At 47.4% G+C, this 26,162-nt stretch overlaps 1 protein-coding gene across 5 annotated transcripts in view; it reads right to left on the bottom strand.

Moving 5' to 3' along the window:
- The window catches only part of Gas7 (growth arrest specific 7), a 235,736-nt gene that overhangs the window by 149,355 nt on the left and 60,219 nt on the right, over positions 1-26,162 (bottom strand). Inside the window, exon 1 of one of the 5 annotated variants that reach the window (NM_008088.5) lies at positions 6,519-6,640. The exons of the other annotated variants lie outside the window; for them this stretch is intronic. Within the exon in view, the coding sequence (NP_032114.2) occupies positions 6,519-6,536 (18 nt within the window). The 5' untranslated portion in view covers positions 6,537-6,640. Of the gene's footprint in view, positions 1-6,518; positions 6,641-26,162 lie in introns of those variants that run through there. 5 annotated transcript variants of the gene reach the window in all.

Below are 26,162 nucleotides of genomic sequence, written 5' to 3'. Positions count from 1 at the left end.
GACAAGCATACCAGGGCACCCCTGGCAGCTCCTGACCATAAGCCAAGGGTGGGACTTAATAGACATTGGGACCTCTTTGTTCTAAGAGGACTCGGGGTGCTAACAAACTCTTGGGCTCTTGGCTGTGCGGATTCACTTCATGCTGTCCCTGCCTTCCTTTCTTCATCCAAGTGAAAACCTGCTTCTTGTTGCTATTTTGGCTGGTCCTTTAGTTGATCATTTGTTGGGTTGATCAATCAGCTGGCTTCTCGAAACAGACTCTATGTAGTCCAGGCTGGACTCAAATTCAACTTGAAGTCCCTTGGCATCATCCTGAAGAACTCTCGAGGTGGCTTCCTCAACTCAGATGAGATGATTTAGCTAACCACGCAGAAGTGTGGTTGCCTTTGTCTTCATTCTGTGACTTTTGCCTAGATGTTGACTCTACACTCACCACAGAGAATGAGCCTCACAGGAGAAAGTGCAGTGATGAGGAGGACTAGGGTGGTCTAGGAACCAAGCAGAAAGGATCCTTCCTTTGCTAATAGTGAACCAGAGCTTCTCATCCCAGTGGCTGAGGTGGCAGAGGAAGGTTGTACCTTAGGCATAACAGTAGATCTGCTCAGGGCTTTGGAAGCTGGGCACAGCCCCAGCACCAGACACTGCCTTCTGAATATAACTAAAATCCTGACCCAAGAGACAAAGTGGTGGCTACGGGCACGGGAGCGAGGAATACCTGCCTGATACTCACTTTAACCAGTTCCAGGACCTTCTCCAAGTTCCATCTTCTCATTTTGTGGAACAGCCAGCAGGATTGTGTGAATCATCAGAACGTGCAAAGAGCAGAGACACACCCTTCCAGCTCCTCTCTTAGCCACGCCCTTGCTTACCAAATACAGCTGGGTCCACTGGCCCAGTGCAGATCTGGAGTGCATACATGCTGGAGTGCATTCCTAGGGATCTCAAGAAAGGGTTCCATATGGCCCTCCTGGGCTCCCAGAATAAATGCTGAAGCAAGCAGCTTCAGCTGAAAACACTCCACGTAGGCAGGGACTTGCAAACCTTTCTACTAGCTGGTGTAAAGCTTAAAGATGGTCACAGTATTAAGAGATGTGAGGTGTCTTTCCAGTATTAAGAGATGTCTTTCCAGTGTTCTGACGTGGCTGAGGCAGAGGTCAGCTTCCTATCCTTGCACTGGAATTTCTGAAGTAAGGAGTGAAATGCGTCTTTTTAAGACCCTCTATGCAATTGACAGAGATAAGTAGTACAATGGGAAAGAACTTCATGCCAGGTGGAGCAGAGCCAGTCAGAACAATGCTAACACATCTACAGGCAGGGCCCTTCGTGTAAAAGGAAGCAAAATCCCCATCACTTTGCAAGATTAGTTGCCCTGGGTCACCACTTCAGTGTACCAGTCCCTGGTGCTCTCTGAAAATTCTACCTTCCCAAAGTTACACTCTTGCCAACCTAATGCATCCTCAAACAGTAAGTTAAATTACTTCCAAATGCAGAGGGACCAAGTCAGCCTTCATTTCCCACTTCAAGGTATATAATGGGTACAGTTAAGGGACAGGCATCTCTATTTTCCTGCTGAATCTCAAAAATGTTGTAGCTCTTTTGTCTAGCTCCTTAGTACCAACTCCTTCATTCTGTCTCTCTCTCTCTCCATCTACCCAGGAATGAAAAGAGAGGCAGGAAATAAAAGAGGTGAAATCCATCTCTTCCTTTCCATGTGGAGAGTTCTAAAGACTTAGGAAAGGGAAATGGGAACTTTGGGTTAAAAAAAGACTTGATGGATTTATTCACATTTAACAGGGAGTTGAAATGAGCAATGACTATGGTTCCTTTCAACACTGACTGTTTGTAGTTGATATGTCTAGCCCAACTTGCTATTATCCTACTTATCACAGAAGCTTAAAGCCTAATGCTATCTACCCAAAAGAATGGTCAATAGTTGCCTGCCTGGGTTTCCTTGCCATCATTCTCCCTTCTTAATGTCTTTGTATGGATATGTGTTCAAGTAGTGTCCCACAGTTAAACACTGGCTCCTACTGGTCAACTTGAAGCTTCTGCCTCCATATCTCAAGACTTCTCCATGTACTTCTGCTATGCTAACCACACCACTTCCTCTTTCTGACTGAGGGCCAGATGGATCTCTCATATCTCATTCCACTAATGGCTGAAAATCGAGGATTTCATCCCTACCATATCTCACGAGTGCCCATAGTCCTTTCTCTGGAGTCAATGGACGCTGATTTTTTTCAATGGGTGTTACCCACGGTCTTTTTCTCATTCTGTGAGAGAAGGGGGCTGTTCATCATTTGAAAGTTGCTGAGTGATTTTCCTTTTTGAAAAATATTGCTGTCACCTCTGAAATCATTATGAAGAGGTTACTAAGCTAGAGAATGGAGCTGGTGCCAAGGAAGGTAAAGCCAGGCTGAAGAGATGGTGCAGTCGATGGATCACCGGCTGTACAAGCATTGTGAACAGAACTTGGAGCCCCAGAATCCATGTCCACGCTGAGCAGACTTACAGTCACCTGCAATCCCAGCACTAGGGAGGAAGAGACAGGGGGTCCCACAACAAACTGGCTACCTCCAGTATCCAAATGGTGAAGCTCTGAGTTCACAAAGAGACCTTGCCTCAAAAATTCAAGTGGAGGGAGGGTACCTGAGGAAGATGCCCAATGTCAATCTCTAAACTCCAGAGACACATGTGTACACATGTACATTTGTACACATACACTCACACACATGTGAAATGAACGTACAAGTCTACCAAACACATATACTCAAGAAAAAAAGCTTGGAGATGAAAACTTTTCTTCTCCTGTAGTTATTTATTATTACATAATAAATAGGCCCCAAATGTGGTCCTTTAAAATAATAATTGTTTTGCTTTAGTTTCTGGACACTGGTTTCCTGGGTCCAGTTTTTTAAAACCTTGAGCTTCACTCAGACTCTCTCACAGGCCCCACATGAGGACTCTGGTCTCAAGCACAGTCATTGGCTTATCACAGAACTAAGCATAGCAGGGAACCTGGCTCCCTGCCATACAAGCATCTCACAGCATGGTAAATAGTGTCCCTCAGGATGGGTTTGCAAAGAGCAAGTTCAAAGTCAAGGTCGTCCTGTGGCCTATTCTCATGTGACAGTCCACTGCTTCTGTAACTAGAAAGGAGTCATCAAGAACAAGGGAATGGAACTAGACAGAGAAATGAACACCAGGAGACAGGTTTCCCTGGGGGAGTTCTGTGAGGTCACATAACACAACTCCATGAGCATCAAAGCCTCCAGACACAAACCTGCTGGCTTTTCATTTATGAGAGCCAATTAAACACTCTACCTCACACATTTTTGCTTTTGCTGCTGAGCCAAGTGCCAGCAGATACACCACACCTTCTGTGCACTGTCACACTGACTCTCCCAGATTCCTCCTCACATTTCCTGAAAGGATGCTTTACTCTTGACCTTTAGGCTATCATGAGTTTTGACAACTGGATGGGCCTATTGTCTAAGCAGGGCTCTCAGTATTTTCAGTCTTCTTGCTCTTGACCCAGTTGGGTGGCTTAAGTTGCTTCAACTTCTGATAGCCTTTATTGAATCTTTCTAGGAAGACCAGTACTGACAGAAACATCTGAGTAACCACCTTCCCTCATGGAGTGTATACTTAGGGTAGACCAGATGTCCCAAGAAACTCTGGCTTTGGGTACAATGAGGTCACTTCAAAGTTTGTAAAGGGCACACTGCTCTTGCCAAGTGGCTTGGCATTTCTTTTGTTGGTCTATGAAAGATTAAGCAACTCGAATGGCCTTCAACTGTTCATTTTGAGTGACTCAAATGGTTTATACAGACCAGAGCCCACACATCACTGGGTAACCCTGCCTCCACCTCATCTTTGCAACCTCCTCCCATGGTCATTCCCTTGACCTGGTATTTTGCACAGGTGCTTCTCATGCTTGAGTTAATATCAGAATGACCAGGGGAGCTTTGAAAAAGTAGAACACCACCCACACTAAATTAATTCAGAATCTCAATTACCATTGAAATATCCAGGCTCCAGGTTTTATTTATTTGCTATTGTTCTGTTTCAGTTGTGTTTTCCATTTACGCTCCCCAGCTATGTCTGAGAGGAGACATGTGACTAGAAGGCCGCAATCTCAAATAGACAGCATTTCTCCTCACTCTACACGTCAATGCAATGGGCAAGTTCTGAGGTAAATGGTCAATTCCAGGTGGGAAATGGTATGTCTTCCTAAGCTTCCCCATTGATGAAGTACTGTGGAATCTTGATGCTCAGAGTGGGGTCCAGAGCTCAGCAGGCTCACCTCAGGAAATGCCTGTTAATCAATCCCCCAGTGATGCATTTGCATACTGAAGTTGGAGACTAGTTCAATCAGCCCAGTCCCCTATTAGGGTCACCCAGTGGGTTTGTTTTCCGTATTTAAAAACAATCACGTATTTCTCTGATGATGGCGTTGCCTCACACTTCAGTTACAAAGACGGGAGCCATCATCGGAGTGACTGCTCCTTAACCACCCACACAAATTCCATCCTACCCACATCATGCACACACACATCCCGGGAAAGAAAATGCAGTCTACCAACAAAAGCACCCTACCTGCTCTCCCAATCAGCCTACAACGCCCATACTTCAAAACAGTCTACCTGTCACCACCAAGCTTTCAGATCCTGCCTTATTCTTTAGTTTTTCAATAGCAAACATTTTTCACTGACAATATTATGAGCCAGTCATAATTTCCACTTCCTTATCTCCAAGTCTCTCTTACAGAGTCCCCAAAAACTCTCCTTTATGCCACCAATGGCTTTCATGTCCTCAAAAACCAAAGGGTACTTGCTTTTCCTACAGTCATGGACTGGACCAGTCAGTAGCATTCAGTGTTCCCCTCAGATTGGACACCATGACTTCTGGCCTCCACAGTGTCTTTCTAGATCTTTCCTCTAGGCTCAATCTTTTTTTTTTTTTTTTTTCGAAACAGGGTTTCTGTAGACCAGGCTGGCCTCAAACTCAAAAATCTGCCTGCCTCTGCCTCCCAAGTTCTGGGATTAAAGGCGTGTACCACCACTGCCCGGCTGCCCTAGGCTCAATCTTAATGGTCATAGTATCCCTGGCCTCTCTTCTCCTTTTCTACAGACTTACTTTCTTTGGTGACCTGACCCTGACTCATAATTTAACACCTTTTCAATTCCCTGATGATCCTAAACTCTAATCCCAAGTCTTTCCCATGGTTACCTGGCTTTTTGTCATCCCTACATTGATGCTCAGGGGAAATCTAACAAATCCAACAAGAAACTTGTTCTCTTCGCTTACTGTGGCACGGTTGGTAGAGGGCTCGCTTACCATGTATCAGCCATGGTGGACCACACTTGTAATTGCAGCACTTGGGAGGTAGGAGAGGGAGTATCAGAAGTTCAAGGTCAACCTGAGACACACAGAACCCACACAAAAGCTTAGCAGTGATAATCAGCTGTCACCCAAGCCCTGGCTGACTGAGATAGACAAATCCCTGGAGTATGGGCCTTAGCCAGTTCAGCTGAATTGGTGAGGTCCAGGTTGCAAGTGACTGAGGAAGATACCCAGTGTTGACCTTTGGCCTACACAAGCCCATGCATGTGCATGCACACACACACCTATGCACACATACTTGCACACACACATACACAGAGAGAGAGAGACAGAGAGACAGAGAGACAGAGAGACAAAGAGAATGAGAGCACCATGCAGAGTGACACATGAGTATCAATGGGTATAAATCAGGAATTAATTCAGCTCAGGAATTCAAGGTCAGCCTGGACAATGTAGACCCATCACCATAAACAAACAAACAACTAAACAAATGTCACACATACACACACACACACACACATACACACACACACACACACACACACACACACACATGAGATTATACCAACTCTCTAAAGAAAACTATCTGAAGGCTTTGCACAACTCTTTTTTTTTTTAATTCATATTATGAGACTGGAGAGAGAGCTCAGCAGTTAAGAGCACTGGTCTCCAGCACCCACACCGTGACTCACAACCATCCTAAACCCACGGAGTCCAGTGCCCTCTTCTGGCCTTCTTGGCACCAGACGTGCATGTGAAACATATACAAACATACAGGAAAAAAAAACACCCATACACTTAATATAAAAATAATAAGTAAATCTTTTAAACTTCACATTATCTAGCATCATGCACAAAGCAATGGGGAGTGACCTCATCTCTTGCTTCCCTGACTTTCTCGCCAGGTGCTGGCCAATGTTCATGTGCAGCTGCCAACGGTTACAATTAAGTTGTTTCAAGCTCAAATAAAATAGAAGAATCGTTTCCTCTGCCTTACTGCCCACCCTGCCAATACCTCACAGTCACGTGTGGCCAGTAGCTGCACAAGGCACCAGGCAGTTAGAGAACACTCTCATCACTGCAGAAAGTTCTATCAGACCCTTCGGTCCCTGCTGTCCTCAGACAGAGCAAGTTTGATCCTGCCTCTTGTTTTTGCATTGTTCTCTCCCTACCTGAAGTGCCGTTGCCATCTCTTCTCATGGCCAGGTCCTTCCCGGCCTCTAGACAGCAGCTTAAATACCACCTCCTCAGAGAGGCCTTCCCTAGGTACTCAAGCTAAAGAAGCCATCCACCCACTCCCAATCCCCTGTTCATGGAACTCTCCAGATCACTCATCACCAGCTAATGCTTTCCTTGTTTATTTGTGTTAGCCTGCTAGTTGCCTAACTCTACCACGCCGCCACGCTGCTCCGCCCCAGAAAATACTTAGGAGATGAGGGAGCTGGCTGATCTTACTCACCCTGCATGTAGCTCCTCATTCCTGCACCTGCAGCGCCCGACTTCCCAGCAAGCTCTATCAGTGAGCATCCATGAAGTGTTCGACCTGAGCGGTGCTCACACTCTCTCGGATCTCTCACCTCACGCCCCCGCTCCCCTTTTCTCATTGTCCTTGCTATCACTTAGTCTGGTGGCAGCCAGGAAGGCAGACCGTTCTACCCTTTCACCTCAGTCCACACTGCCAACACCAGCAGATCGCTCCTGGTCATTTTCCTCTTGGCCAATCAGCTTTTATTGCCCCTAGTTCTGGTCCCAGACAGCATCTAAGTGCCCAGAGGTGGCATGCTTACCTCTGGAGGCCTCTTCCTCTGCTCAGAGCCTTGGCCCTGCTTCTGTGTGTGGAAGCCACACCTTCTCAGGCCTGGCAGGTGTGGCTCAGGTAGTAGCTTTTCTGCAGGCACAAGGCCCTCCTCAGTCCTCCCCAGCCCTCACTTCCTGTCTGCAGCCTGGGGTTCACACTTCTTCACCTCGCTCTGCAGGCACACGGGTAATCTCAGATCACACCTCAGGCTGCAACAGTTCTTAAACCTTCAAACTTCTCTGAAGATCAGTCTCCTGGGAAATCAGGGAAGCACTCACGGGCCCAGAAACACAGGAAGTGATGCTCGGAGTCCTGTCTGGGACATTTCCACACCTCCCCCCTCCCTTCCACCCAGGTGACTTTGACACACAGCAAATTTGAGATCCACTGTTCTAAAACACCAGGTCATTCACATGAGCAGCCAAGTGCTGCCACCCGAGTTCACTGACCCAGTACACTCACCGCCTAAGACAAAATTGTTCTTATAAAATGATAAAGAAAAAGATCCCAGATGTAGTCATTTTCTTTTCTGAGACAGGGTATCATGTAGGTCAGGATGTCCTCTCAAACTCACTATAGAGCCAAGAAACCCCCTTGAACCTACAATTCCACCTCCACCTCCTAAATGCTGGGGTTATAGATGTACATCCTGACACCCAGCTTGACTCAGTTTCCTAACCAGAACCTTATATGGCAGAAAAGACTTTCTTTTTTTTTTTTTTTGACTATATTTTATTTTATTTCTTTTTTAAATTTTTTTAAAAGACTTGCAAAGGGTGTGTTAAGTCAGGGATTCTGAGATGGAGAGTTACATGGAATAGTTCCAGGAAGTTCTTAAGTGCAAGCAAAAGAGTCTTAAGTGGGCCTGGGAGGCATTACAGAGGCAGAGTGCTTGCCTAGCACCTAGGAAGTCCTGGGTTCAACCCTAAGCACCACCATTAAACAAAAAGGCCCTTCTAACAGGAAGACCAAGTCCTGAGAGGAAAGAACACAGGAAATGGCAGGAAAAGACACATGATGAGGAATCACGAATTGAGCAAGATGGAAAAGAAAGGAATGTTCTCAGAGCCTCACGATGAACCAGCCCTGGCCACACCCTGGTTTTAACCTTGCAAGAGCCATTTCAGACTTCAGATCTTCCAAATTATAAGTGGAGAAATGTGTTGCTTAAGCCACTAAGTTTATGGCCTTTCTATGGAAATTTACATAGCTCCTCTTTTTTTTTTAAATGTTTTTATTTGTTTTTGTTTGTTTGGGAGGGCACACGTGCCAATGCATATGTGTAGAGGCAGAAGTTCAGATTGTCTTCAGCTACATGAGAGTTTGAGGCCAGCCTAGGCTACATGAGACCCCTTTTTAATTAATTAATTTATTTATTTATTTATTATTTTTATTTTCCTTTTTTGGAGAACAAGATCTCACTATGTAACCCTAGCTGTACTGCAACTCCCTATGTAAGTTAGGCTGGCCCTGAGTAAACAGAGATGCACTAGCCTCCAACTCTTACGTGTTGGGTTAAAGACATGTGTATTCCACCATACTTGGCCCCACTAAAAGGCTTTTACTGTCCTATTCTTGTCCTTAAACGTGTATGCCTTAGAGCTGGGCTATATCTGATATGGCTACTGCTATTTAAACCTAAGTTAATCCAAATTAAATAAATGTGAAGACCCCTTTCCACGGTCCCTTTTACCATGTCCCCAGTGTGACCAAGCACATGGTAGTGACACAAACAGAAGGTTTCTGTTGCCACAGGAAGCTCTTCTGGGCTGTGCCGGCTTAAGGCATCTCTCTAGCATTCCAGGCTCTAGCTCTACCTCCAGCCCCATGACTAGAAAGACTTAAGAGGACAGAAATGATGCCACCACACCCAAATCCACCCTGGAATTCATTCTTGAGCACGTGTCCCTAGGAATGGAGTCAAGAGGCATTTGCCAGAGTATGACTTTTACTGAAAACCCTGGATCCTTGATGGGTGAGAAGCCGAACACACAGCGTGGATTCGATAAGCAGAGATGTTCGGGTGTGGGTGTACAGATGGAGATTAGACTAGAGAGGAAGTAGGGAAGATAAGAGGAGCTGCACATAGGAAAGGAAGCCTGCTGACGTTATCACAAATCATAAATGCAAATGCTTAAAAGGGCCTCACCTGGGGCCAGGCAGCATGTGAGACTATCCACTGGCCTACAGAGGGATTCATCAAGTCTGCAAAAGACTACAGGATAGAGGGTCCTCTGAGAGTCCCTAGGAGCCAAACTGAATCAAGCCAAGACCCATGAAAGGTAGGAACAGTGTTAGAGAGGCAGGACAGAGGAACTGTGCAGAAGCAAAGCCAAGCTTCTGCAAACAGTTTTTGAAACCTGAAAATTCATTATGTCTGCAAGGCTGTGGGGGGAAAGGGCCTTCCCACAGATTAGGGCTATATTGTCCATTAGCTTTGTCTTACTGGAGACAAGAACCCTTCCAAGATACTCAGCCAGATGTGGATGCATGGACGGACGGATGGATGGATGGATGGATGGATGGATGGATGGATGGACAGGACTATCCATAGCTGGTGCTGGAGAGTGATTAGAGGCAACTTCCTTCTCTGTCCAGGAAACAGGTGGTCAAAGCATTGAACAGACACTTGGTAGCTAAACTCCAGGACACACTGTATAATTTCAAAACTGCAGTATCCAGGTGGAATGATGGCACATGCCTATTTTCTCAGCAGGAGTGGAGGCTGGAGGACCGGGAGTTGGAAGCTAGCCTCAGCTACAAAGTAAGCTGGATGAGCTTAGCTTGCCTAGCATGCACAAGGCCTTGGGTTTGGTTCCCCAAACATGCAAATAACATAGAATCATCACGGTTGCAGTGTAGAGGCAAAACCCATGTTAAGGATACAGACACCTGAGCTAAAGGGAAGGAAGAAACACAGACATTTACAAATGCTTATGCTATGTGTGGACATCTCTAGGAACAAAGACATTTACAAATGCTTACACTATGTGTAGACATTCCTACAAGAGATCAGTGACTTGACTCCAGCAAGATGACTCATCAAGTAAAGGCCCTTGCCTCCAAGACTGATGAGCAGAGCTTGATACTCGGGACCTACATGGTGGAAGGAGAGAAGCTAGTCTGTCATTGGTCCACTGTCCTCTACTTGAGCACCAGAGCAAGGGTGGGAACCCTCCCTCCCTACCACCACACCCATGCACAAAGTAACTAAATAACATAATTCTAAATGGAAAATGGCAATGCATGCCTTTAATCCCAACTCTCGGGAGGCAGAGACAAACAGGTCTCCATGGGTTCAAGGCCAGATTGGTCTTCATAGCAGTTTCGGGACAGCCAGAGTTACATAAGGAGATCCTATCTCAGAGAGAGAGAGAGAGAGGGAGAGAGAGAGAGAGAGAGAGAGAGAGAGAGAGAGAGAGAGAGAGAGAGAGAGAATGAAATGAAATATTTGGGCTGGCTAGGGGAGAACAAAAAGATGACTCAGTTGTTGAGAGGCCTGGCTGTGCTTGCAGAGGACCTGAGTTCTGCTTCCAGCACTCACAACCATTCTAACTACAGTTCCAGCAGATCTAGTGCCCTCTTGTGGCTCCCATGGATACCATGCACATTTGCTGACAAACCCACAAAATTAAAAAAAATATTTAAAAAAACAAACAAAAAAAAAAAACTTGAAGAAGACGGGAGAGATGGCTCAACAGTTAAGAGCACTTGCTGCTCTTCCAGAGGTCCTGAGTTCAATTTTTAGCGCCCATCTAAGGACAGCTCAAACCCTCTTGTAACTTCTGCTCCAGGTAATCCTAATGCTCTCTTCTGGCCTCTACATGCATGCATGTGTGTGCACACACACAGTTCTAAAATTGTTTAAGTAAATGTTTTTAACTTTAAAATAAAAAAAATAGAGAAACCAATACCTTGTTTGGTGTCTGGGAGGAAATTGACACGGTAGGGACAAGGGTTGCAGGAAAAACAACGTTCACTCGATAGTGTTTGATTCTTTTTCAAGCAAATATTACTGTTCAATACATATAACATTAAGCTGGATGTAGTAGCCTGCACCTGTAGTCCTGGCACCGTAGAGCGTGGACCGAGGCAGGAAGAATGCCATGAACTCAGGGCAGCCTGAACTGTATAATATACTTCAGGTAAGCCTGGGCTACAGAGGGAGACCCTGTCACAAAACACCAAACAACGACAAAGAGTGCAAAATTAACAGAAGTATAGTTAGTTCTTGATTTGCACTGTTCTGATCTATCTATCTATCTATCTATCTATCTATCTATCTATCTATCATCTATTGATCTATTCTCTATTTTTATCTCTATCTCTATCTCATGATCTATTCATTCAGTGTATGTGGTGCTGTACATCGAATAGAAACTGCATCCAGAGACTTTTCACCTTGATCTTTCCCTGGGCTGGTAGTAATGTGTACTTTGATCTCTCTCATCCTGGGGAGTAGCAGTGGGTGGTAGCTCCCTGTCACTGCTGCAATTTCAAGAGGAAATAACAGAGCCTTTATAGTAAAACAGAGCTGTTGATGGTAGGTGTAACTCAGGTGAGGGCTCTCCTGATATATTTCCCCCCTAATGATCTTTCCAGTGTAGGCTAATTTTCTAAGGGCTGAACCCCCTTTCAGGGGAGGGAACCATCAGGAGACTTCTGCACGTGTGTTTATGAACTGAAGCCATGAATGCTGTTGTCTCATTGGAAAGGTGGTATCTGCACAAGGCTCTGAGCCCCTAGGGTGTTCTGCAGACATAGGACTTCTGTCTTTGCTTAGGATGCCATTTCCTATCACCTGTGGCCCCTCAAGACAAGTTTCCTCAGTCAATCTGGGCTGTAGTTGAGTTTGGGAAATGACCATGGAATGTTTTCCCCCCAAGTTGAATGCAGCCTTGTGATCTTGTTTCTGATTTGGGTGCCACCACACTTCAGTCAGAGCATAGACAGCCACCCCTGAATGATCTCCTGCTATCTTCACAGCAGGGAAGAGAATCAAAGTGAGTCCTCATGGCTGCCATGTGATAGTTGCTATGGACACTAGACACTAGCCTACATCAGATGGGGTTGTATCCAATTAGCCACCCCCACAACAACACCATAGCAACAACAGTAATATTATGCTTCTCAGAAGAAAAAAAAAGACACACAATTGCGCGCGCGCGCGCACACACACACACAGAGTTGTGTGACACTTTTAAAGCCACAGAGACAGCATTTTCCACACCCTCCAACTGCCTGTCACTTGCTAACACTTGGCTTCTTCAGTAGGTAGTCACAGGCTTGAAGCAATTACCTCTTCACACCCTTGTGAGATGTGTGCCCTTCAAGGGGAGGGAAATGGCAGGAGAGTGGCAAGCAGCATCTTCCCTGGGCTCCTGCCTTGGAAGTGAGGAGGCCAGAGCTGAGCCAGCTGCAGAACAGACAGGCTTGAGGAATAAAGCGCACTACCCTGTCTGTCTGTCTGTCTGTCTGTCTGTCTGTCTTCTTTCTCTGTGCCAGGCCCACACTGGGCACTTGGATTTTGGTGGTGCTAGAAATGGGCTACCTACTAATCGCCAGACTTCGATGTGGAAAACATTAACCCAAATGGAAAGACATGAATCAAGGCCCGAGTTGACAGTTTGGAGAAAAACAGTGCTTCTCTGAGAGCAGGAGTTTAGACTGTTGCACAAGAGCAAGCAGAGAGCTCTGTGAGTCAGCAGCCAGCAGAGGGGCAGGAGGGAGGGAGGAAGAAGGAGGGAGGGGAGCCACGTGGGAGTGGCCAGTGTACTAGAGGGCAAGAGTGGTGCAAAACCACAGTTGGAGGTTCACGCTTAAGCAAGAGGCTTCTTCAGCAGGCTGTGAGAGGGTGTTAGGGGGTGAGAAGAGCTTGTCCCCCTACATGGTAGGTATTTATAAACCTATTCCTCCCAGAAGAGACAACCACTCAGCCCGCAACTGGTCCCCACTTACATCTGCAGCGATGTCCCTGGAAGCCTGTCTTTCTTGGGTCCTCCTTGGCCCTGTGCTCAGGACTCTAGTAGAGGCACACACTGTGAACACACAAGTCTTATCCCACATTCTAGTCCGTTTCAGGACACTTTTTCATTATTTTCTTTCCTTCTTGTTCCACAGACCACATCTTCCACTCAGACTATGCTCAGGACAGACTGCTGGAGATCCTCTGTCACTCATTCCTGGGGGAAACCCCACATCGCTCCCACCATCTTACTCCACTGGCAGTATGGACTCCAAATCCTCACCTCCCGCACTGGCTCTGAGTTCCTGTTACAGCCATGGAGCCAGGCTGCTCCTGGCTTTGGCTGAGGGGAGAAGGGGCTCCCCAGTGGATAATTCAGCTGGGAGAAGATGTGAGGTGACAAGATTTCTTAAGCCTGGGGGCTCTGGAAATCATAGGTGCCCTGCAAACGGCAGTGGGTCTCCTTTAGGTAGGTATTACTCTGATAAACCAAGGCTGGGTCGGAGATCAGCTGGGCCCCTTAGAGTCTGACAGTGATCACTTGCTTAAAAGAATGACACAAAGCAAAACAATCCTTCACCTAATCCCCAGGGCATGCGGTCCAAGACCTGCAGTGAGTGACTGGACACACAGATAGTACTGAATGCCTTTATATGTCATTATCTTTCCATATCTACAGAGGATAAAGGCCAGGATCCCCCACGGCAGCCACAACCTACAGATGCTCATGCTCAATTTCCAAACACACACACACACACACACACACACACACACCCCACACTCTTAAATGATTTAATTTTGTTATTTTGTATGTTTGGGTATTTTTGCCTGTAAGTGCTGTACTGTACTGTACTGTACTGTACGGGTGCTGTGTCCCTGGAGGCTGGAAGGGGGTGCTGGAGTCACAGCCAGTTGTGAGTGAACTGTCATGTAGGTGCTGAAGATCAAACCCCAGGTCCTCTGCAAGAACAGTGAGTGCTCTTAACTGCGGAGGCAACATCCCAGCCTCGAGAGAGCGTCTTCCGTAAAGTGAAATAGTTTTTGTATAAAACCCACACAATCTCCTCTTGTGCTTCATTTTAAAATTAACTTGTTTACTCTGTGTGTGAGCTTGAGCGCTCTCTCTCTCTCTCTCTCTCTCTCTCTCTCTCGCACGCGCGCACACACACACACACACACACACACAGACACACACACACACACACACAGACACACGCTCACACCCAGAGCAGAGAACAACTTTCAGATCTGGTTCTCTCCTTCCACCCTGTGGCTGGCTTGGCAGCAGGCTCCTTTCCTTGCTGAGCCCTCCTGACAGCCCTTCCTGTGCATTCTAAATCATCTCTAGATCACTTATGATACCTAACACCATGTACATGCTGAAAAAATAATTGTTATACTGTGTTATTAGGGAACATTGACAAGGAAAACAGTGTTCATTACATTTTTGATTGTCTTTTGGGCTATGTTTGCCTCAGCTTTTCCTCTGCTGGCACCAGAGCCACCAGAATGTCCAAAGCATAAGTGTGACATGATTGGAAACATTGCTTAAAAAGAACAGACCGGGACAGGCAGGCACAGTGGTTCATGTCTTCACTCCCAGTATGCATAGGTCAGAGGCAGAGAAAGAGAGAGAGAGAGGCAGAAAGAAAGAGGCAAGGGGGAGGGCTTGCAGAGAGGCAGAGTGAGAGACTGGCAGAGAGGCAGAGGCAGGTTGATCGCAGCCTGTTCTACATAAACAATTCCTAGCCAGTCAGGGCTACACAGTGAGAGCCTGTCTCAAGAAGAAAAAGTAAGTAAATAAAAAGAAGTGACCGGGAACAGGCAAGGCGGTTAGAAAGTGACTATACTAGAGCCAGGTCTTCAGATTGGTGGCCCCAGCTCTGATCAACAGTATGCAGAAGGTTTGGGGGGATAGGGGTTGTTAAAATGGTAGAAATTCAAAATCAATTTTGCAGGAAGAGGCCCTAACCTGTTTTCAAAATACATGTGTGGAGAGAGAAAGAGGGAGGGAGGAAGAGAGGAAGAAAGAGAGAAAGGAGTCAAGGATTTTGAGGGCATGCACTGAAACAGTTGTGAAGACACATCTATCATTTTCTGACCTCAGGAATCCTAGTTTGGGGCCGGTTGTGTGGGAATGCCAAGAGCACATCTGGATGCACACATCAGGATAGGATGGCGGGCTCTAGGCAGAGCACCCGAGTCTGTCCTCTACCAAGAGGGCAACAAGAAGCACCAGATGCGGTGACCACCCAGATGAGGCCTGGGAGCCTCATCCTAGTTGCCAGACAAGACAATGGAGACTGAATAAACAGGGATTTTGTCTGCACCCTGGATTTCTCAATCAGGCATTTTTCCACTTGTCCCAGCCTACAGGGTGGGAACCAGTGTGGGGGCAGGGCTGGAGAAAGCAGCCCAACCACAGACTCCAAAATCCTGGCTGCAAACAGCCCTACTCACTCACTACCTGTCAGCTTCCCTGGCCTTCCCTGGAGGCCCTCAGAACCCTGCCAAGAGGTTCCAGAAAGCCCAGTTGTCTCTGAGCTGTCATGAGGGATTGGGGTGGTCCAGCCTGAGGGCCAAGTAAGTCCAGAGCACAATGCAGGGCCAAGGCGGGCACCTCCCTGGGAAGTGGCTCCTCCCTTCTTGCTAGAAACGAGCATAACAGCTTGTTTAAGGGCCTCTCGGGGACTGATGGCACCAGCCAAGTGTTGCCTGGCCCATTTCCTCCATGAACCATATATCAAGTACAAGGCCCTGTTTCCAGATATTTCTGGCCCATCCATGGACAGGAGAGAAAAGGGAACATGCGTCTGCCTTCCAGGAACATAGGTTCCAGTAGGATGCAGGGATGTTACTCATAATACACAAGTAAAATATAAAGAATCTTAAAAGGAAGGGGAAAGGAAGGGAAGGGAAGGGGAGGGGAGGGGAGGGGAGGGGAGGGGAGGGGAGGGGAGGGGAAGGGGAAGGGGAGGGGAAGGGGAAGGGGAAGGGGAGGGGAAGGGGAAGGGGAGGGGAAGGGGAAGGGGAAGGGGAGGGGAAGGGGAAGGGGAAGGGGAAGGGGAAGGGGAAGGGGAAGGGGAAGGGGAAGGGGAAGGGGAAGGGGAAGGGAAGGGAAGGGACAAATCAGAGCCACCAACAGCTTGTTAGGGCTCTCTTCTCACCAAGGTGACATCCTACTTGGAAGACAATGAACTGTGGGAGGTTCATCTTAAGATTATTACAAGCCTGGCCATCACACAGAGCCATGGAGCACACAGAAACATAGTACCCCAGGCTAGCTGACTCCTGAGTCCTAGGTCCACATTGGCTCCAACCTCTTTCCAACTAACACCACCATCTGAGTTAGAACCTACTCTATTCCCAGCTACCAGACAAAACCATACTGCAGTGGTTTCTCTGGAAGAATTTGGGGTACCTCCTTACCCCTTGCCAGGTCACTGTCCCAGAAGGCACTGCTTTTAGGGCCATGGTAATTCACTTCACCATTCCATGTGATAGAACCAGTACTATCTCGAGAAGAACTGAGCCCAGTATTAAGTGAGCCCTAGTGGCTGCCATCACCAACAGGTGCTGGTGGGACACCTGTTAGAAGGGCTTTGACTCTCCTTGTTTATGTGCCTCCACCCAAAGCCACAGCCTGAAAAGGATGTCACACCTGGGTACATGGAAGATCAGCCTGGGTTACAAAAGCTCAGGCCTCTGACCACAAGCCAGTACTGTCACTTTACAAACATTTAGCCACCTTCCTGGGGCTGCTAATGAGCAGAGCTCAATGAACTTCCTGTTAGGAGCAAAATCAAGGATGCTGTTGTTGAAGGCCCATGATGGTCTCCCAGATCGTGACCTTTCTACCTCCCTTTATTGTACATGCAGCTATGAGCCAGCTGAAATAGTGCCAGGTCCCAGGTGCCAGGAGAAGACACAGCTACCAACAATATAGTGACACAGCTACCAACAACAGAGAGGTCACCAAGAACTAGTTCAGACACCATCCACTAGAAACTCTTCTGTCTCCCTTGATGAATTTCAGGGTCTTGAGAGTTGCCATAATGAGTCAAGGAAGGAGTGGCACTATTGTTCTCCCCTAACACCCCAAAAGTTGAGCTTCCAAATAGTCCTGTCAGACCCAGGTTCAATACTACTCTAGGACTAAGCAACAGCCCAAGAGGTTCATTTTCAAATGCATGGAATCACCATGTGCTGGCTGGGGGTGGGAGGGGGCTCAGAGAGGATGACGTCATAGGGTGAGGACAAGTGCCTGGGTGACAAGCAGGGACATGCTGCAGAGGCCAAACACCAGGGCTTTCATTGCTTTAGGACAAAAAGCTCCAGTGGTGACTAACCCAGTCCCTTAAAGCCCAACCTGGGCCAGCTAGATGGCTCAGCGGGTAAGAATGCTTGCTTCCAAGTCAGATGAGCTGAGTTCAGTCCCCAGGACCCACACGGCCGGGAGAAGAGAACTGACTTCTGAAAGTTGTCCTCTGATTTGACTTACACACATGCACACACACACACACACACACACACACACACACACACACACACACACACGCTGTGGCACGCACATACTCGTACACAAAGTATATTTAAAAACCATAAACAAAACAAACAAAAATTACATCCTTCTCTTCCCCCAAGACCAAACAGCCCATCCACGAGGTCAGAGACCCAGCATATCCCCACACCATTACCATGGGAACCAAGTTTGTGAGTTTTGGTGGGGATAGTCCTATCTAACCAGCAGAGTGCAGAAGGACAACCTTAAGATACAGGCAGGAGGGTGGCTCAGCAGTTAAGCATGTGTGCACTCTCTCAGAGGACCCCAGGTCAGTTCCTAGGAAATGCCCATGTCACTGGGCTCCCCACAACTGTCTGTAACTCAGACTCCAGAGAAACCCAGTACCTCTGCACTCCTCAGGCACCTGCATATGTACACATCAAAAATGAAATACAGTCTTTAAGAGAAAAACAACTTGGGCTCTAAGAACTAACTTATAAACCCCGGCTTTACCATTTGCTCATGGACAACAGATGGGGAGATCATTTGGCTTCTCTGTGACTCAGTTTCCCTGCATGTAAAATGAATTACAGTCACAAGCCTGTTTGAGGATTACATGAGAAAATATAAGCCGGGTATTTTCAACAATGCTTGGGAATTACTAGATGAATATCATTATTCAATATTTCTGAACAGACAGATGTAACATAAAACCATCTTCCCACATGTGAGTTGTATGTCCACTAATGGGTTGGCAAGTATAAGTTGAGGTGAGAGGGGCTAGCCTCAGACCTCTCCATTTTGCATCAACTTCTCTTGTATCCAACCTCATTCCTCCCCGCCAAGTCTCAGAAATACAGAAGGTTCCCAGTGCCCCCATTCATAATGTGGTATTCTATCCCACCCAACTTACCTCAAAAACCCCTAATTGCCCTCATGGGAGAGTGTTTGCACAGTCCCGTAGCTGCCTAGAACCTCTCAGGCTCCTATCACAGAGTATTCAAAAGTGCAAGGCACCACTCACCAGTGGGGCAGAGGCATGGTCCAGAAGATGACCATGCAACTGCCACTCCAAAAACCACCCGACAAAGCTCTATATTCAAAGTGGAGTGGACACCATAGTCTTTAGGTAGCAGGAGGGCAGGCAGGCAGGCAGGGAGGGGGAGGGCAACAGAAACATGAGTTCTCAGCTGCACAGTGTCCAGAATCCCATCAGGCATCCCCTTCCTGCTGCAAAAAGGGCCCAGGGCCATGCCTAGCCCAGCCAGGGGGATGGGCCATCGGCCGGGGGATGGTACCTCACAGACTCCTAAGACCTTAAAGGCACTCACATGCATCCTTCCCTCTCTCTGAAGGCTTACAAATGGTGCTTTCTTCCTCTGTGGAAAGGTACCCAGTGCCCAAGCCTGCTCTTTCTAGAATCCTTCTTTTACCAGGCACACATTTACTGAGATAATGTCAACTCAAGATACTGTCCCAAACACTAATGTAAGCGGGGCCTTGTGCAAAGAATATTCAGAATCACGGTGTCTTCCCAAACACAGTGAGGGGGTCACAGGGACCCAAACTGTGACTCCTGTCAGAAGGTAGCCTCAACCCTGGCCTTGGGGCTCATGCTGAGGCAGTGATTGTCATACGAGGATGAGTGAGGGTTCTAGGGCCAAGGTGAAGATCCCAGAGGGCAATCGTAGCCGTTCAACTCAGAGCAACATTTGCTTCTCTGGAGCCTTAGCGTCTGCACTGATAAACTCAAAAAACTGACTCGCGTGGTTGCCAAACAACAGAAATCTGTAGGTTGAGTTCTTTTAAGGTAAGCTGGGAGATAAACAAATAACATGATTATATCTCTTTATTTGATACCTGTAGATGTCAACCTGCCAACCAGTCTGGCCTCGAGAAGCATAGGACTTTGCCTAGACCTATGTACCAGAATCCCTGAGATAAATGCTGCAGCAGGGACTTCTGGGGTCTGTTCCAGGATTTGGAGTGGGTGGTTATGGGTGGGCCTGAGACCATGTAACACCAGTCAGTGAGTTTCCAGAAGGGGCTGGTGCAGTCCATCTGGGAAATGCACTTTGAGAAGCAAATGCTATGAGGTCTTAAGGCTTGAGCGCGTGCTAAAGACTACCTGGGATGACCCTGCGGAGAACCAAGGATCACTGCAGGAATGCGATCTGTTTTTCTGTTGTTGTCTGGTTTGCCTTGAGCTTGTTGGGCTAGAGATCAAACCCAGACAGTCTCATGTACACTAAGCAAACATACTACCATTGAACCATACCGCCAGCCCCACTCTGAGCTCTTGCCTGATTAATAGCACCTTGAGATTTTGGTATCTGGAAGACTCTCAGATGTTCCACATCCTCAGACCCAGGCAGGGCTAAAGGTGGAGGCCCCAGGACTTTGTTTATCACATTTGCCTTTTCTAATCTCCACAGAGTCCTGCACCATCCTCTGAGGTTACACTAAAAGGCTTTAGGGGTCCCCAGCTACTTAGCAGCCTTTACTACCCAGACTCCAGATTTTGCTAATGTATGCTACCCTTCTCAAGCATGTTTCCCTTCCACCCTTCCAGAAGCATGGCTAAACCCTGGGTTCATCAAAGCTGGTAACAGGAGGGACACTGCAGAGCCCTGGACCAGATACTATAGAGACAAGTTCCTCCATCCTGGGCAGAGCCTGGTCATGGTGGGTTCCTGGGGCCTGCACAGGCATATACACTGAACCCACTGTCCTAACCACACAATGCACAAGAGTCCAGCAGGGCAGGCAGCCAGGGCCCACTCATGCCAGTACCATCTGGGAGCCCTTGCCAGGCCTCGAAGGGCCGGCTGAAGAAGCTGGACTCTGTCCTGGGGCACAGTTGGGCTCTATTCTTATGTCAAGGGGGGAATGTGTGACTCTCCTTGGCGTGAATGGGGGCCCCTGGTAAGGCGGAGGAGGAAACAGAGCCATCACTGTGCCCCAAGAGGGCTCCCCACGCGGCTCCCGGCTCCAACCAGCCCCTCGTGGTGGGGCCTTGCACAAGCCTCCAACAAGAAAAGGCCAAGCTAAAGGCAGAAAGAGAAATGGACGGTCCACAGCCCAGTACAGGAATCCCAGATCCTACGGCCAGACCTGAATCAGAAAGGCTGGACCAGAAACTTGCACCCAGGCACTCAATGAGACCTAGAAGGGTAGGGTTCCAAGGGACAGTACAGCATCCATTACACACTGCCCTGCCTGTTGCTAACATGGGTGCATCCAAAGACTCAGTCCTGTAGGGTGGAACACAGCTCATGCTAAGAGTAGGTAGCACACACTAGCAGAAGCTAGTATGGAAGGCTGCTGAGAAGCCAGGGACCCTGACAGCCTTTTCCTGCACTCCTCCCCAAAGGCTCCCAGATTTCTAATGCATGTCATACATGAGCATAAGTCCCCACGGGCAGGGACTGTGTCTCCTGCCTCCCATCGCGTCCCTTCTACAGGTGGGAACAGCATCACTAAATGTCTGTGGTCTGAAAGAGCCTGTCTTGACGAGCAAACAAGGTATCAGGCGTTGTAACAGACCACAGCTTGGCCTGACCTTTCTAGAGAGCAGCAGGGCAATGTTGGTACATCCACTTACGGGAACCTCAGGCAGAAAGACAGACAACGGCACGGAGAATGTCGTTTCTGTTGATTTTAATGGAAAAAAGAATTTTAAAAAGGAAGCAACCTCAGTATATATTGCTAGGGGGATTTAAGTAGTAATTTGTTGAAATATGAATAAGTAGTAAACATTTGAAGCAGCTGAAAATTCATTTGTTGATAGAAATATACTCCCCTCCCCATCCGCCCTAACCATCTACAAAGTCTCTCTCTGTAGCCCAGGCTGGCTCAAACCTATGATTTTCCTGCCTTGATCTCCTAAGGATTACAGATGTGTGTCACCACACACCTAGTTTGATATAAATATGCTTAAAGAATATTGATAAGGAAATGGAGAGGTAGATGGCTCAGCAGTCAAGAGCACTGGCTGCTTTTCCAGAAGACCTGGGTTCAGTTCCCAGTATCTATGGGATACACAGTAGTCTGTAACTTCCATTACAAGGGCTCAGACGCCCTCTTCTGGCATCTGTGAGTACTGCACACACAAGGTACAGATAAATGTCTAGGCAAAAAATAAGCAAATCTTTTAAAAATAAACATTTAAAATGAATGTTAAGTTGAAAAGCATGTTGCACAGTGGTGTGTATATTAAGAGAGGGAGAAAGCAGAAGACTGAAAAGGGGGGAGGTGAACTGCGAGGCAGTGGAGGAGTGGGGAGGCCTGGGCGGTACTGGGAATGAGGACAGGGAGTAAGGAGGCCAACTGAGCGGGGAGCCCATGAAGGCGTTTGACTAAGTCCCATGGCCTCCCCCTGGATTAGCCTTAAAGAACTGTGAAAACATCCGGAAAATATTTAGCTAGTAAATCTCTCAGCAGCCCCTCCACCCTGTTTTGTTTATTAACACTTTCCTTCACTCTCAGCCCTCACACGCCCAGTCCTGTCACAGGCTCAGGAACCCACAGAACTAGAGACAACCAGATAGGGTCGTACTGGATGAGCTCAGTCTGTGGTGGGTGCAGCGCCCATCAGGGCCAACCTCTCCTCTCATCTCAGAGCAGCCTCTGAATATGCAGGGTCTGGATGGCGGTGCTGTTCCAATTGCTTAAACATCTCATAGCCATCATGGAAAGACCCAGGGTCTCAGGAAAAAGCAAGAGTTAAAGGGCCTTTTGGGAGGAAGAGGAGAAGCCACTCTGCAGATTGTGTGGTAGGGCGAGTCTTTCCTCCAACGGCTCCCTTCTTCAGGAACTCCTTGGAGATCTCAGAGTGGACACACTTGAATATTGCATGACTGGAGGAGTATGTGAGGGAGAGTACTCACATGTGCACAAGTGTTGGGTACACACACACACACACACACACACACACACACACACACATACACACTGAATATCTCATGTTGCTGAGAAATCTCCAAAATTCAGGGAAGCAACTGCCCTGTTTGGGAGTTGAGCCAATCCCAATGTGATGAGAAAAGGAATATACCGTAAAACTAACAGGCTATGATTCTAGTTTCCACAAATAGCAGGACAGCCACACAATAGGTTATGAGTTCAAATCCCAGCTCTGGTACTTGAGCTATATGACCTTCTATAGTCTATTTCCTCACTTGGAGAATCCTGTATAGTTGCAGGGAGACAGTGCTAGGAAATTGGAACCTATAACCCCAGGAGTGAGTGCAGATTACGTAATAGATTTTCCACTAATTTTTTATGTGCTTAGGATTTAATTTTTAATCTATTAAGACTAAAACCTAAAGGCTGGACAGATGCAGCCCTCTGGAGCAAGTGTGTTGATTTGAACTGACTGGCTACATTTCAAAACTGGGAAATTTCAAGATTCCAGTCTGGCACACGTTTTTGAAAACTGTCTAGCACTGTTTGGAATGATACCCAGTTCCTGGGGTCTTAGGTGCCTGCTAGGCCCTGGCACTTGCCCCTTTAACCCACTCAAGATGATTTAACTTTCTGGGGTGGTCAGCATCAGCTTTGCTCTAAACGATAAAGATAATAAGAGAGTGATTTGGGGAACCCTAAAGGAGACTCACCGGTAACCCCATCAGCCCCTCTTCAAATGCCCACCAACTTGTCTTGGAGTCCCTTGATTTCCAGGCACTACTGTGCCTCTCTCTTACATACAGCCTGCTGCATGAACCTGAGTCCAACATAGACAAGCAGGCATGGCTGCAGCTATGCTGGCCAGTATCAGAACCATGTGCTTTTTGGACTGGTCTCACAGGCTGAGCGATTCCACAGAAGGCTCAGTTTTTCTCTGCCCTGATGGATGTCAGCATTCAAATCCCACCCAGCAACCCTGAAGGATTCTAGGTGTGCACTCCCCAAGGGACACACTCTGGGCACAGGGTGGAAATGCACGAATGCCCTTTGAGAACTTTGATCTTGTTGACATGAACTTGAACCAGGTTAATAAGGGTTAGTGTGGGTTTTCTCTGGATTCTAGGGTAACGATGAGAAAGCAGAGGTACTAGGTTTCCTTCCAAGAAGCAAACTGAAGGAGGTCTAGCCCTTGAATTCTCAAGCCTGGGCCAGTTCCCAGCAGGCTGTGTGTAACACGCTGTTACCTCTTAACCTCTTCCCCCTTCCCCCCTCCCACCCCTTCAGCTCCTCCCTGCAGATGCTGATTCAACAGTAGAACCCTCACAGAGATCTGAGCAAATTCCATGACCACCTCTTGGGCCACATAAGTTCTCTGCAGAGTACAGGCAAACACTGAGTCAGACATGTAAACATCTGGGGCTTAACTAAATCTTCTGCTCTCTGGGTCAGTTGGGTGGACTCTGAACTGGACCAGTGAAAGATTCAGGTCCAGTTTCCAGGGAACCTGGCCAGGTCTGGGACTCAGGTCCTTGACCCAGTCTTGGACCAGGCTGAGTCATAGAAGAAGCCAAGGCGGTTGGTGCAGCCTCACAGCCCACACCAACAGTCCCCGGGGCTGCTCCACACCCAGCCCACACGTGGGAGGCACAGGCCAAGATGCTTCAGGACTCCATTCTGTGGTGGAGGAAACAGTTCCCTAATCCCTTCCTAAATCAAGTCCTTGCCCAGAGTCCAGAGGCCACTGCTTGCTCTGCTGGGATGTTCCTGTGCTGACCTCCTGCTGTGGGAAGTCCTGAGTCAAGGGGGTAGGAGGACAGGGAAGAGGTAGCCAGGGGACACACAATTCCTTGCATGTCCCGTCCCAGGGCCAGAGCACCCAGACTTGATTATCTCAGCTTTGATTTTTCATCCCACACCCCATGGAATTCCAGAGCCAGCTGAAGCCAAAGGCCTCCCCCTTCCCCTTCACTGAGCCAGAAAGCAAAACATGGTGTCTCCCTGCTTATATTTAATTTACAACACTTGTTCTTTGCCTGCATGCAGGGTTAATAAAAAAATGTGAAGGCCTTTTTCTAAAAATCCCAAGCAGAGTGATATTGTAAACGGAAATGATGCTTGATTGATTCCTCCCTGCAGGTCAGCAGCTTTATCTGTCATCCTTTGATTTAAAAATACACAGGCACGGAAGTGTTAGCTTTAAAGCAGAGACCATTCATTAGGGAAAGGATAGTGTCACCAGCAAAGGATGCTGGGACAATAGGTATCTGCATGCAAAACAATGGAGCTAGACCCATTCCTCACACCATTAGGCTCAAAACCCTAAGTGGCAGAGCTAAAACTATAAAATTCTCTAAAGGGGCTAGAAAAATGGCCCAAATGTTAGCAGCACTTGCTGCTCTCTAAGTCCAGCCCCGGAGGACCCAATGCCCTCTACTGGTTTCTGCAGGCAATAGCATTCAGATGTACACAGACAGACAGGCAGACAGACAGGCAGACTGAGAGGCAGGCAGGCACGCAAGCGCGCGCGCGCACACACACACACACACACACACACACACTCACAAGCAGGCACACGTGCCTGCATGCCCTAGAAGAAAATGCAGGCAAAAGTCTTTATGACCAGGATTAAGCAATAGTTTCTCAGGACAACAGAAGTAGAATGGAACAAAGCCAATCAACTTTCACCTAACTTAATAACCTTTATGCTCTAAAGGACAAAAGGGAAAAGAAAAGTTTCATAGAGCATATATCTGACAAAAGTATCTTCTTAAAAAAAAAAAGATTTATTGTGGGGCTGGTGAGATGGCTCAGTGGGTAAGAGCACTGACTGCTCTTCCGAAGGTCTTGAGTTCAATTCCCAGCAACCACATGGTGGCTCACAGTCATCTGTAATGGACATCTGATGCCCTCTTCTGGTGTGTCTGAAAACAGTGACAGTATACTCACATACATGAAATAAATAAATAAATCTTTTAAAGATTTATTTTATTTTTATATGTATGGGTGCTTTACCTGCATGTATGTCTGTGTACTCTGTTTGTGCTTGGTACCTATGGAGGTCAGAGAGAGTGTCAGATCTCCTAGAAGTGACATTACAGACAGTGGAGACCCACCCTGTGGGTGCTGGGAAGCAAGCTTATGTCCTTTATAGGAGCAGAAGATGTTTTTAACTGCCAAGCCATCTCTCTGCCCCTCTGAAAAATGACTTTTATCTTCAGTATATAAAGATTACTTACAACTCAATTCTGAAGACATTCATTTTTTTTTTAACCCAAATTTTACAAATTGGCAAAAGCATGCCTGTCATGCTTTAACCCCAACACTCAGGAGTCAGAAGCAGGTGGATCTTCATGAGTTCAAGGCCAGCATGATCTACACAATAAGTTTCAGGTCAGCTAGCAATACATAGTGAGACCCTGTCTCAAAAGAGGGAGGGGGGAGATAGACTCACTAGGTTCCTTGATATAGACATTATTTGGAGCTGGAGAGGTGGCTCAGCAATTGCCCCTCTAGAGGACATGGGTTTGATCATCTCAGCAGTTCACAACCACCTGTAACTCCAGTTCCAAAGGATCCATGTCTTCTTCTGGCCTCCTTAGACACCAACCCCTCCCCCCACAACACACACACAGCAGACAGACAGA

This window comes from Mus musculus, chromosome 11 (genome assembly GCF_000001635.26).
Source record: "Mus musculus strain C57BL/6J chromosome 11, GRCm38.p6 C57BL/6J".
Lineage (NCBI taxonomy): Eukaryota > Metazoa > Chordata > Mammalia > Rodentia > Muridae > Mus > Mus musculus.
This window is presented reverse-complemented; position numbering and strand designations above follow the sequence as displayed.